At 58.8% G+C, this 13,783-nt stretch overlaps 1 protein-coding gene across 1 annotated transcript; it reads right to left on the bottom strand.

The window, feature by feature from the left end:
* Nucleotides 1-28: 28 nt before the first annotated feature.
* Nucleotides 29-13,783, bottom strand: SLC25A1 (solute carrier family 25 member 1). Its single transcript, XM_074554340.1, has 9 exons — nucleotides 13,593-13,783; nucleotides 3,746-3,853; nucleotides 3,522-3,621; nucleotides 3,158-3,296; nucleotides 2,601-2,685; nucleotides 2,337-2,441; nucleotides 1,867-1,982; nucleotides 1,483-1,556; nucleotides 29-1,386 (listed from the first exon to the last, which is right to left on the bottom strand). Exons 1-9 carry the CDS (start codon nucleotides 13,684-13,686, stop codon nucleotides 1,272-1,274), a joined length of 936 nt encoding a protein of 311 aa, XP_074410441.1. The 5' UTR covers nucleotides 13,687-13,783; the 3' UTR covers nucleotides 29-1,271.

The following is a 13,783-nucleotide window of genomic DNA, read 5'->3' as shown; positions in this document are numbered from 1 at the left end:
CATTCAGCAGAGCCCGGACGCCAACGCAGCCGCTAAAGCCAGACTGATTTTATTCAAATTGCGAATGAAAACAGAATAACAATAAAAAAAAAACTAATGCAACCCTCACTGGCTTCAGAGCCAAAAGCCGCAGGTAAACCGTGCCCAGGCTTTCCTCCTTCACCCTCCAGTGTTAAGGCTGAGCTCATCGCTGGCTACAAGGGGGCGGAGGGATGGGTTGAGCCCTGGCTCTTGCACCCCCAGCTCCTTCAGGGAAAAATTTGGCACAAATCCAGTGGGGCCAGCCTGGCACAGGCAGGGCAGGGCTCCAGCCCCACGGCCATGGGTGTTAGTGAGTCAGCGTGAAGCTCTAAAGCTCCAAAAGCTACGGGATCACCTACGGCACCACAGAAACGCGGCGGGAGGGCGGATGCGGGGAATGTGGCAGAAGAAAGGGGTTTGCACCCCTGGCCGAGGGGCCAAGGCTGCGGCTGGGGCTGCACCTCCTGCCCCGGCTCGCACGCACGGCTCGGCTGTAAACGGCAGCTGAGGGGGCACCCGGCTCACCCCAAGCCCAGCCCACAGTGAGCAGAACTAAAGGCCTGGTGCATGTGCAATTTTGGGCAGCTGCTGCTCAGCAGCCCGGGGCTGAGCAGGATCCCCGGGATGGGATGGGATGGGATGGGATGGGATGGGATGGGATGGGATGTTGCACACCGGTGGTCTTGGTGCTGGCAGGGAGGGAGGAGGGAGCTTGGGGTCACTGCTCTCCCATCCCAGGGGGTGCAAGGCTGCTGGGCCCCCTCCAAGAGCAGCTGTGACCCTGCCATGGTATCAGCCCCATTGTCAGCTTGTGAGGTACAGTTTGGCAATGCACCCACATGGCTTGAGGGGGCTCTCAGCATCCCCAAAAGAGCTGCTCCTGAGGCAGTCAGGAGTTCCTGGCTGCTGGGAGCCCCAAGGCCACTGTTAAGGGGACATCTCAGTCTGGTTAACCAGTACACATAGCTCATGTGGGGCTGGGGGAAAGTGTCACCAGGAGATTGGGGTGGGCATGACAGGGATGCTAGGGGTTGCGATGGTGGGATGCAGCTCCCTCCCTGCTCCTTTCAGCACACAACTAGTAATTTAACCTGCTCCAGAGCCTGTTCCTAAAGATAAAGGTGGCCAGGTTTGGGGTGTGCAGGGCAGACCTGGCCCCAGCAGTGCCTCAGGTGGGTGTGGGTTTGGTCTCTGCTCTCCAGCTGAAGCCCTGCGGGGCACAGGAGGTGGGGGCTGCCTGGCCCGGCCCCTCAGTCCGTTTTCCACACCTTGTCAAGGAGTTTGACCACCTCATCGTAGATGATGAAGACGATGGCCACGTCAAGACACACACGGCCCAAGCGAGGCACTGTACCCTTGTAAAACCTGCCAGGAATAGAGAGGGGGGCCGTGGGGCTGGGTCCCCTCACAGCCCCTTCCCTGCCCATCCTCCCCACCAGCCACCCCCCGTGCAGAGCTTACGCCAAGGGCCCTTCGTGTTTCATGATCTGGTAGGCGCAGTCCCAGGTGTTCTTGTACTTGTGCGCTTCCAGGCCCTGTGGGAAGGGAAAAGCAGGATCAGAGGCCAGAGCCAGGGATGCATCTGGGGGATTTCTGGGGAGAGGCAGAGGTGTGCCATGAGGAATTGATCTCTCTCCACTGCTGCAGGACATCAGTCCCCACAGGGATGTCCTCACCTCGGTGCAAACTCTCCCCATGGCTCAGGAGCAATCCCAGACATCTCCCAAACCAAACCTCATGGCACTGTGTGCCTGCCCCAGGGACTGCAGCAAACAGCTCCCAGGCAGGGGGTGCCCCCAGTCTGCTGCAGGCAGAGCAGTCCCACACCAGGCCCTGGCACTGTACCTGCATCCTGGTCTTCACTACATCCAAGGGAGTGTTGCCAAAGACGCTGGCAGCTCCAGCAATGGCTCCAAACACCCCTGTTATGAAGGGGTTAATGGCCTTGTTGGGATTGTCCCCTAGGAAGGAAGAGAGGGTCAGGGCAGAGTGGTGGTGGGATTCTCACGTACATTCCTGAGGGAGCATGGAAGGAAGGTCCCAGGTCTGGCTGCCTGTGGTCAGGGGGCAGTGCTGAGCTGGGGACTGTCCAGCAGCACCTGCCCCACAGAGCCCACACCACACTGTGGGGCTCAGGGTGGGTGTGAAAGTGATGCTCCAGCACTAGGACCCATCAGCCCCACAAGCTGGTGCCATCCCACCCCAGTATTCATTTTCCTCCATTCCAGGTGACTGAGCCATGAGAAATAGGGGGTGTGTGGAAGGTAAAACCATCCCAGCTCCCAGGGGTGGCTGGGGAGCCAAGGGCACCATACCTTTGTACCAGTTCCTGAGGGAGGTCATGACAAAGAAGCGGATGGCCTGGTTTGATCCTTGCTTGAGGACAGTTGCAGTTAAGCCCTGGTAGGTCCCCTTCAGTCCTGCAAGGAGAGGGTGTTGGAGGGGAGACCAGCCTCAAGTGGCAGAGAAAATTCTCCCCAAGCCACCTGTCCCAGCCTGTGCCCATCCACCACCTCCCACCCTGTCCCCACAGCATGGCAGTACTCAGGGAGTCAGGGTGCCACTTTCCTGGGACTCACCCTGTTCCCGAACGATCTCCCGGACGCCATGGAAGAAACCACGGTATTTGGGGTTGGGAGAGCTCTGGTCATGGATAAACTTCACCTACAAGGAGATGATGTGCTTGTCCTGGCTGAGGTAATGCAGATGTGATGGCCGCACAGGCTGGCAGCCACCTCCTGCCTTGTTCCAGGGACAGTCCCAAGACCAGAGCCAACCCATGCAGCTCTGGGAGAGATCACGGGGGAAGGCTATGCCCGTGGCCATCAGTGCATTTTTAGAGGAAAACGGGAAACTGCTCCTGCAAGCAGCCATTTGGGCCTTACACTCATAAAATGGGTGACAAGATGGCTCCTGGGTGGGGGGCTCCTCCCTGGAGTGGAGAAGGGGCCAGGGCCACCTGACTTGATCTCCACAGAGCTTTCCAGCATCAGATCCGCCCCTACAAAACTGTCTTGGGCAAATGCACACAGCCCTCAGGTCCCCAAAAGTAGGGCATCCCTGGGTTTTGTCCCCTCCCAGCCCAGCCCAGCGAAGGGTGCCAAGGCAGGGGACAGTGGCAGGCACAGCCACCCACCTTCACAGTCTCCATGGGGCAGACCACGGCCACAGCCTCAGCCATGCCAGCCCCCAGCCCGCAGATGAAGCCCCGCGTGCTGTCCAGCCGCCCCTGCTCGTCTCTCATCCGGTTGCTGAGGAACTCAAACGTCCCAAACCTGCAAAGGAGCCACTGTGCCAACCCCTGGGCACCCAGACAGGGGTCTGCACCCCCCTGCTCTGGGTCCAGGAGCAGCTGCACACCCTCTGAGAGGACCCTCCCTGCCTGGGAGACCACATGGCTTTGGTAAAACACCAACGGAGACACCAAGGGCAAAGCCACCCCCTTGTTGGCTGCTGTTGGGGGTCCCCCCCCACTCACACCTTGCCATGGGGGCACGTACCTGACAGCAGCCTTGGGGATGGAGCCGTACAACAGCGAGCTGAGCCCCCGGTAGAGCCCCCGGACGCCATGGTCACGGACAGTCTGCTTCACACAGTCCCCTGTGGCAGAGCACAGCGGTGCCACTGTCACCACCACGCCGAGGACAACCCAGCACCGCCCTGCCACACCCCCAGCACCAGCCAGGCTCCCCAGGAGCCCCAAACCCAGAGAGGGGCTGCTCACCAATGCCCTTGTAGCGGGGAGGGTTTGCCTTCTCGTCCAGCTGCAGCTGCGTCTTCACATACTCGGTGGGGAACGTGATGCAGATCTCGATCCCTCCAGCCAGGCCACCTGCATGGGAGAGGAAGGGACACTGAGGCAGGAGCAGCATTGTGCCCGTTCACGGCCACACGATATCCCTGTCCTCACCAAAACCCTGAGGACTGCACGCAGCAGCAGGGCCCTGTGCCAACCTGGTGCCTTGAATGGGCATCATTGCCCTGCCATGGCAAGAGCTGTCAAGGACACCGGGCAAAGGGGTGGGAAAGCAGGGCAAAACACCACACCTATGGCTGTCTATTTGGTGTGCTGCACCTCAAAGGCACCTCTCCCTCTCTGGAGCCTCGCACCTCCAGGTGAGCTGCCAGCACTGGGATGTACAAACCCAGCGGTGCTGAGGCAGGCACAGCACCACTGCCCACACCAGCAGGAGCTCATTTGCAGACCTGGCTGTGCTGGCAGGACGCACAATTATCATCAAGCCTGTCTGGCTGCCCTGGGCTCCCACAGTGGTGGCTGCTGGGCATTGATTGCAATGGCTGCAGCCTTTCCTGATGGCCTGGGCAGCAAGGGATGCTGGCTCTCAGCTCTGGGGCTCCCCTCAGCATGGCTGGAGCCATTGCAGCTGGACCCAGCTGTGCAGGGGGAGCTGGGCTCGGCCCATCCGGCCACGATGGATCACAGAGCATCAAAGTGTGGCCAGATCCTGCTGAGCAGCAGGAGCCCTTTGTGCCGGCAGCACTGGGGGGAACCACCGGGCTGAGCGCTCCCTCAGGTCTCACAGGGCCAACCCTGAGCTCCCTCAGGTCCCACAGGGCACCAGGAGGAAGCACAAGGCTGAGCACTCCCTCAGGTCTCACAGGGCTAACCCTGCTCCGCCCAGGACAGGGCACAGGGCGCTGCCACTGGGGTCAATACCACCCTGAGGATCTCCCTGCTCTTTGCCCAGGGAAGGTGAACCATGCTCCAGCCCACAGGCTGGGGTGCAGTGTGTGGTCAGCTCCCAGCTGGGGCTCCCAGTCTCCCTATACAGCCTCCAGTGGTTCCTCCAGTCTGGCCATGTCCTTGGTGTGACTCAGCAGGCCTGTGCCCCCACTGCCAGGCTTGGGGGCCCATCAGGGCCCAGGGGACACCCCAGCAGGGAACACAGTGCCTCTGCAGGAGAGGCTGGGACTGGGTGCAGTGGTTGTTATCCTGCTCTGCAGTGAAGCACAGGCTGGTGCCACGTGGCACAGTTCTGCTTATCAGCAGCCCCCCAAAGTACCCCCATGAAGGGACGCTGATAGGGGACACCACAGCCCATGGCTACTCCCTGTGACAACAGCAAGCAGCACCAACTCCTTGGACCAGCAGACTTTCTCACAAAGTCATATTTCTTCTGCATGGTCCTCACACATGCAAGAGATCTCTCTGGTGTTGCCAGCTCCCCTCTGTCAGTGCCACAGGCAACTGGCATCCTCAGGAGCACTGCTGCCTCCTCTCAGCCCTGTCCCCAGCAGCAGAGCAGCACTCATCTTTAAACAGCCTTATGCTGGTTTTCCCCCCAAGCACAAAAAGCACCAGGTTGCACTTCTTACCCAGGGAGCCAAGAAGCCAGGCCAGCCTCAACAAAGCTGGGGCAATGCAAAGCTCAGCTCTGCTCACAGAGCATCCCACTCCTCCCACAGGCACGGCAGGGATGGGGGCACCGTGGCACTGAGTGCCCGAGGAAGGACACGCCAGCCCAGCTGGGCCGCAACGGGGCGTGAGGCCAGCCCAGCTCTGCCACAGCAAACAAAGGCTCCTTGTTTCTTTCCCACTGTGTTCTCAGGGGGCTGGAGCTGCCCAGCCCAGCCCAGCCCAGGCAGGCTCCCCTCAGGAGGCGGTGCTGGGTGACCACTGCCAGCCCTGACGCCTCCATGCACCCGCTGCTCCGGGGGCATGGCAGGAAACACAGAGGCAGCCCACAGCACTGCAGCCAGCCAGCAGCTCCTCTGGGGCAGCACAGGAGGACAGCCACCAGTCCCAGGGTCCCCAGCACACCCCTGCTGCCCCCTCAACCCTCTCCTGCCCTTGGCGTGTCTGTCAGAGAGGCAGACACTGCTGGTCCCATGGCAGGGGGCTGGCTGAACACTCATTTCTCCTGCAAAGACAAACAGCTCCTGCAGGAGCCGCTGGCAGGCCCCAGAGAGCAGCTCAATGAGGAGCAATGTGCTCCAGCTGGGTCCAGTCCCCAAAAAGCTGAGCACCAGCTGGCCCCTCTCCACTCCGTCACACACCACGGTGCCACCAGCCTTGCGCCACCACAGCCACACGAACACCCCGAGTGCTGCCAAGGCCACTTCCCAACCTCCCACACTGCAGAACTGAAGTGCTGGATGTTTAAAGCACCATAAATATTTGTTCTCTCTCGATCCCCCAGCACCAGCTCCTCCCCCAGCACACCCAGAAGCCAGAGAGCAGGGAAGCACCCAGGACAAGCAGCAATCCAGGGACAACCAGAACCTCAGCTCATGGCAGCCACACCAAATGCTACAGGGAGAGATGCTGCACCTCCTGCAGCCTGCTACAGCCTCAGTGGTCACACTTGCATGCAGGGGAGGCAGAGGCTCTGCTCATCATCCCACGGGCAAAGCCATTCCCAGGAGCCCAGCAAAGCACACTGTTCCTGGGAACTGGCAGCCTCTGGGGCAATGAGGCTGCCCTAGCCAAGGATGAAGGAACAGGGCACTCGAGCTGCCAGGTCCCCTCCCTGTTGCCCAGTGTTGTTCTGGCCTAAAATCCCATGGGAAGGTGCACAGAGAGCAGGGACTCTGGACACACTCCATGACTTGTGGCAATTTTATTCAATTTTCTTTTGCCCACAGAGAGACAGGGTGGCACAGGCCACCTGCCCTGCTGCCCCCTGGAAGCAAGACCTATCAGAGGTCCTGCTCTGCTGTAATCTCCTCTCCATACAGTTTTACCCCAGCAGACACCTCATTCTATGCAAATAAATCACCCCACTGCCCACGAGCAGCAGCTTTGTCCAATCCCCTTCCTCTCCAGAGCTGCAGGGACTTTGCAACCTGTTTACCCGGACTTTACACAGCAGCTCCAGCTCTTGCAACACCACGGAGTCAGCAGGAACAGCGGCACTCAGGAGGTGAAAGAGCACTGGGGGCAGCTGAGATGCCGGGCCAAGGCTCTGGCTGCTGGCTGGATGCAGGAGCCAGAGCACAGGGAACGTCCTTCAGGGAAGGTCGCTCTGCCCGGCCCCAGGGAAGGTGCCCCCGGAGGGGGGATCCCTCTCCCTGCACCAGGAATGGCTCCCTGCCTGCAGCAAGCCTGCAAGGGCTCCAGCTGCCAGCTATCCTGACACTGCAGGCTCAGCAGGAAGGGAGAGAAGGGAAAAATACCCTGGCAGGGTTTTCCTAGAAAAAGTTTAGCTTTCCCCGGCAGAGAGGCCCGGGGAGGCCGTGCTGTGAGGACACGCCTGCAGCCTTGGGCACGGCTGGGGAGAGCTGACAGGAGGGAAAAGAGGATTTTTTGGGGACAGTGGGAGGTTGCTGCCCCTGCAATGCTTACGCAACACGTGATGGCATCAGCACACACAGGTTCAGCTCCACACACTGTCCATGAGCAGCTTCTGGGACACCACTGACCACCCCGACCCAGGGACCCAGCTCCAGACCAGGGCAGTGCTGAAGGCAGGAGGATGCAGCTGTGATGGGGAAGACAAGCAGAGCCGTAGGACTGACACAAACCAAGGCTGCACAGCCAGGACTGGCACTGTCACCCTCTGCAAACTCCTACCCAGAGGCCAGTGCCCCAATGAACACCCACTGCCCTGTCTGGAAGCCATTAGGAGGCAGGGGGTGGCACTGCCCTCTCTGCCACTCCTGCAAGTGGCTGTGCCTGCAAAAGCATCCTGCTCCTGCAGAGTGATGGAGCAGCAGGTCTCTGTGCAGCTCTGATGAGAAGTGAGCACCTGGGGAGCAATTTCAGTCTCTCCATTTTAAGAGTAATTTCACATGCTGACATACCAGCACCTGACTTCCATATTAAAAGCACCTTTTAACTTCAGATTCGTTAGGATCCTTTCAGGCCAGAGGAAATTATTCCTAAGGGTCTGGAAGCAAAGCAGCAGAGCTCTCCCAGGGCCCATGCCTGGAGCGTCTCCATTCTGTCAGCTGGGTGTCTGAGGATGGTGGGAAGGCACAAACAGGCTCCCAGTGCAGGCTGAGCCCTGAGTTCCCCATTTTGGGGGCTCCCAGCCCACGTGCAGCAGGTGCAGCTGGATGGGGTGAGCTGAGCAGCTGACACAGACCACTACAGGCACAGGGTGCAATCCTGCCCAGCTCCTGGATGCAGTGCTGACAGTTTCAGCACTCTCACAAGGGGACTTGGTGCCCTTTTAATTAGCTAATACAGCTTTTGGATCTGGGGAAATAAGGAAGAAAACCCCAAGAACCAAAGACCATCAGGCTGCTATGAACCAGGAAGGCAGAAATACCACCAGCAGCTTGCCTCTGCAGCCCAGACTGCCGCCTGCTCCCCTCACCGAGGGACCAACCCCCCCTGGCAGCCATGCAGGCTGCTCTTCACCCATCCATTGCCGTGGAGCAATCCTGCCCTGCCTGCCTGCGGCGGTGAAACGGGTTCGACAGCTCCACCCTCCCAGCACTTCCCACCACGGGCCATCTTGTGAAACTGGGGGCTCAGGAGCAGGCAGGAGCCTCGCTGGGGCTGCAGCTCTCCAGGAGAGCTGGCTCTCGGCAGAGCTCCAGCACTGCTGTCCTCACCCAGGCACCTCCTCTGGCCACGGACAGCCCTTCACCACCCTTCCACAGCCACATCCTTGAGGAAAACCACCACAAGTCTGACTCAGTGCTGAGATGGGGAAGGCTGCCTCCCCAAACCAGACTGCCAGAAGTTTAACTGTGTTTTGGTTAGAAGGGAAAAAACATGTCCTGCATGCAACAGGTCAGCAGGCTCAGAGGGTGACTGTCCCCATGCTGGGTTAGGAAGGTTTCCCTCCCATCTGACAGGGGCAAGGCCAGTGGGGAGCACAGGGGTTCAGCATGCCCAGCAGTAAGCAGACATTCACAGCTGGTTTGGTCATGGGAGTGTGCTACAGACAGGCTGGTGACAGTCTGAACCCCCAGTGAAACAGAATGGCAAACATGAGAGGTGCCCCTCTGTACCCTGTGCCACTGAGGGTAAACAGCCCCGTGCAAACAGTGCTGCAGATAATGCTACGGATGGGATGAAACCATTTGTCCTGAATCTTACTGGAACTGTCCTGTTTGAACAGGCTGTCCTTTCACAACTCACTCATTCATCACTCTTTGCATTTACTTCTCAATATGACAATTAATCATTATTGCAATTTAAACTTCTCAGCTGTGACTATAATGGCAGAAGCCATTTCCCCATGCTCACAGTTAAAGCATCCTCTGCCTTTGGTGCTGATTCCACCTTTGGGGACTGTCAGGTTCTTCATCCTGCTTAATTCACCTTCTCCCCATTGCCCTGCACACCTCAAGGCCCCAGGTTTGTCACCATGAGCTGCCTCCTGGCCATCCCAGCACTTCAGATACCAACTCTTCAAGTGTCAAAAACTCTCTTAAGACAAGCAACAGGGAGCCGATGTCAGAGCCCAGGGCTATTGGATGACTCCCCCAGTATAGCCCCATAGCTGGATGAAGGAGCCACTGCCAGGACTGAGACTTCCCTGGGGACAGGCTTTGATCTCCCAGCCCCCAGCACGGGGGAGTGACCGCTGTACCAAGCACTGGAGCACAGAGGGAGAAGAGATGGCCAAAAAAAACAATCCCTGCTGTCAAGAGATGACCTGAGACCTCAGGGCACAAGCAGGAGCAGGGAGGCTGCATTGGCATGCACCACACAGCACCATGAGAGCTGAGAGATGCTGCAACATCCCCAAGCTGTCAGCTCATGGTGCTCATCGTCTCAGGAAGATGGACGACTCCTTCCGATCATTTACATCAACCCAGAGAAAATGGTTGCCTGCAGAATGTCAAGCAGAACATCAGGCATGTGAAAATCTCAGAAACTCACATTTCAGAGCCCAGGGTTAACTCCAGCTCAAACAGAATCTATTCAGACTGAAGGCACACCCCAAGATGGTTTCCTGGCCCTGGGGCTGACATCCTCCTCCCACCAGGAGCCTTGGGGCTCTTGCAGGTTTCCACTGCAGCCCATGAGGGCTCCCAGGCAAGCAGGGACTCACTCAAGGCTAGCATGGTCCTTGTGCCCCACTCCCCAAACAGATGACAGCCACAGGAGGCAACTGCAGGGAGAAGCCACAGCCAGGAGTGATGCACTGAGGGCCAGCAGACCTGGCAGGACTGGCTCCCTCCACACTCTCCAATCTTTCCCCCTGGCTGAGCTTGGCCTCCACCCAGCTCAGCATGAAGGGAGAAAGATCCCCTGCTCTGCTGTGAACACCAGGCATCTATCTCAAAACCAGGGAGTGTGCTGGACCACAGCCATTCACAGCAGCACAACCTCCCTCACACCCTCTCCTGAGAGCAATGACCCTGGAAATCCAGATGGACTTAGGACTTTTGGGGAAGGAGACCTGTTCTGCAAAAGGCAAGTCTCAGCTTTCACACCCAGTCCCTGACTCCTCTCCTCTGCAGGTACAGCATTTCCTAAGAAAGATAATATCAAGGATTAACAAAGAAGAGGAAACTGAAGCTCCAATTACTGCTTTGTTCTGGAGCCTGGGCTCCCTTGCTGAACCTTGCTTCATGTCCTACCCTCTCCCTGCCTTCCCCCTCCCCTGCCCATGCTCCCCCCTAGGACCCTGGTGCACATCACTGTTATTGGCCAGTGATACTCAACACCAGGGCAGCAGGTACAACCCCTGTGAGCTCTTTCCAAATCCAGCACCACATAGGACAACATCCAGGCATTCTGCCTCCCTGGCCAGGCAGGATTAGGTGTAGGTAGAAACAGCAACTGTGCAACAGCCCCCGGGTGAGCAGAGATAGCATGCAGAGAGCAGCTGGGAGCTTCTCCGTGGGAGGGAGCAGACCCCAGGCTTCAAAGGTGGCTAGAAACAGAGTAAGGCTGTACTTAACTCTGGCGAGGGCAGGCAGAGCCTTTCATCAAATGAGCACTAATAACCATGAGCAAAGTTCTCAAGAGGAGGGCAGGAGTGCAAGGCAAAGATCATTTTTGCTGGGCTGGAAATAGCCTACACTGCAGGCTGACTTGAGCTGACCCAACAGCACCAAAATGAGTTGCCAACGTGGCATCCAAAAACCCAGTGAAGGAGCACTCAGGCTTCCCAGAGGTGACCGATGACTCCAGCACCAGCTCTGCCACCAGCATTCCTGTCTCACCACTTAACTGCCTTTATTTCAAGCTCCCCACTGCAGTGTGGCCCTGTGCTGGGAGCACAGTAGACCAGCAGCACCCAACCCTTCAGGATGCTGGTGGGAGGGACAGGAGTCTGGTGGGCTGTTTGGAAACCACAGCACAAAACAGGAAGGCTGGCTGTGGGAGGCTGGAGACAGAGCTGGGCTCCTGGCCCACCTGCTAACAGGTTGTTATCCAGCAGAAGAGCCCGAGCTGCCTTCATGTGCTCAGGCCACACATGGCCACAGCAGCACTGTCACTGCAAGGTGAAGGGCTGCCTTGGCACACAACAGCTGCTTGGACAAAGGAGGGCCCATTAGCAAATTAATTTTTAACCTTGTGTTTTGTCTGTTGCGACAATTGAAGGAGAAGAGCTCTTGGCAGACAGAGATTTACTTGCATCTCTTCAGAAAAGAGCCAACCCCAGCCAGTTGAGGTCTGGGCAGCCAAGGGAGCTGTGCCTCCCTGGCAGAGGATGCCAATTACCCACAGGGGCTGGGAGCAGATATGCACCCAGGGAGGGATGATGGCTTATTTAACTCCACCAGCACAGGCTGATGAAGCACAGCAGGAATGTTCCATCTTAACACCTCCAGCTCACCAGAACATGGAGCATACATCCCTGTTGTGAAGACAGATATCAGATGAGAAACTCTGAGAGCATCAGCAGACCCCTTAAAGTCAGCAGAGACAGCCACAAACAGCACTGCATCCCCCAGCCAGGGGCTGGAGGGCTGAGCAGACCAGGGCACAGGGAGTTAACAGCAGCTTTCTCCCATTTCTGTGGTTCTCTAATACAATTAGATGCCACAGAGGCTTGGCTGGACTTCTGCCCATTAACCAATTACTCTGATTACAGCCTGTGAGGAGAAGACCAGCATCTCAATAGAGTCCTTCTTCTACCTCTGCAAGTCTGCTGCAACCTCTCTCGCAGGAGGCTGATTCTGGTAAGCTGATGATCCCGATTACAGATCTACACAAGATCTATGAAAGCATCCCGGTACATTGGTCCAAGCAGTGACAACCTGATGCTTTCACTGCACATGGACAGCAAGTTGGGAAAGACTGGGAGGGTGGGGAAAAAGGAAACATCCTGTCCTTCCCATCCTAAAATTGCATTAAATCCTATTTAAAAGACCTTTAGTCAAGAGGCCTGAAAAAAAACCAACCCATTTTGAGATGGGGCAGCAGAGAGGGGCACAGAGCTCCGGAGGAGCCTGGTCTCACAGAAGGGCTCACTTGAGTGAGAAGTCACCCTCTCGTTGGAGGCTGCCTCCTCCTTGTGCCCCAGCCCTTTGGCCAGGCAGCCGAGTGACGGCAAAGTCCCTTCCCGGAGACGTGACACCGGGAGGCTTCGGCACCCTTTGCACGCTCCAGCGGCCGCATCCACCTCCGCCAGCTCTCCCGGGACTGCGAGGGAGGCCGCCCGGCGGGGCGGGGGCAGGCCCGGGAGCAGAGCTGGAGCGGACGCGGCTCTGCTCCCCGTGCGGGCACGGCCCCGGTGCCGCTACCGGGGGCTGGAGCTCTGCCCTTGGAGGGGAGCAGGGAGCTGGACAGACAAACAAAGGCACAATCGTAGGAGGGGGAATTGGCTGGAAAACACAAAAGCTCTAAACATGCCAATCATGTCGAGGCTACGATGGCTCATTTCAAAACAAAGACGCTAATCTCCACTCTGGGAATTGTCCTGCGACTGGCAGGAGAAACCAGGGAGCTAATGAACAGCTACAAAGGAGTTTAACAAGCCTGCGACTGTCTTGGACTCCATTCAGCTCAGAGCTCGAAAGAGCCACAAACAGGAGGCAGAGCGTTAACTCTGCAGTTACTGCTGCCCTCGGCGCACTTACTGTTCTGATCCCATGGAAGCGGTCAGAACTGGACGGGAAAACACGCCCTGATCCAAGAGACTGATGCTCCGGCACAAAGGAGGGATCCAGCAGCCTTTAGAGGAGCTGTTTCAGCGCAGCCTGTGGGACACAGCTGGGGCAGGGACAAACGACTGCTGCTGCTCCAGCCCTGTCCCTCAACACCCTCGGGGGAGCATGTGGGGCCCTTGCTGCCACCAGCCTCTCCCATCAGTTCCGCTCCCTCCTGCTGAACCCCCGAGTGCCTCTCGACCCGCGTCATGTCCGAGCCCACCAGCAGCTTCCCGGCCGGACCACCGGGTGCACAAACAGCCTGGCAAGACGCTGGAGGCTCCGCGGACAGCGGGAGCCCGCAGCCAGCGTCCAGGCTAGGGATGCAGCTGCGGGAGCTCCCCGGCTGTGGCTGAAGGGAAACCCCGGTCCAGCGGGGTCGCCTTCCGCGGGCAGCGGGAGAGGGGCAGCAGTCCCGGGATGGAGCAGCACCTGCGGGAGCGCCACCGCCCCGGGGCGGGCCCGGCAGCCTCCGCCCAGCCGGATGCCCACGCTGGCGGCGGCGGGGCGACCCCGTCCGCAGGAGAGCCCCGGGAGCCCCTTACCTGCCAGGATGGCCTTGCCGGGGTGCGTGAGCTTGGCCTTGCCGGCGGGGGCGGCAGCAGCGGCCAGGCTGCGGGGCGCGGCGGGGGCGGGCATGGCCGCGCTGCTCCGCGGCTCCGGCTGCCCGGCGGCGGCGGCCGAGCCCTATTTCAGAGCCGCGCCCGCGAGGGGCGGCCCCGGCGGCGTCACATCC

The sequence above is a fragment of the Zonotrichia albicollis genome, chromosome 18, assembly GCF_047830755.1.
Source record: "Zonotrichia albicollis isolate bZonAlb1 chromosome 18, bZonAlb1.hap1, whole genome shotgun sequence".
Classification (NCBI taxonomy): domain Eukaryota; kingdom Metazoa; phylum Chordata; class Aves; order Passeriformes; family Passerellidae; genus Zonotrichia; species Zonotrichia albicollis.
This window is presented reverse-complemented; position numbering and strand designations above follow the sequence as displayed.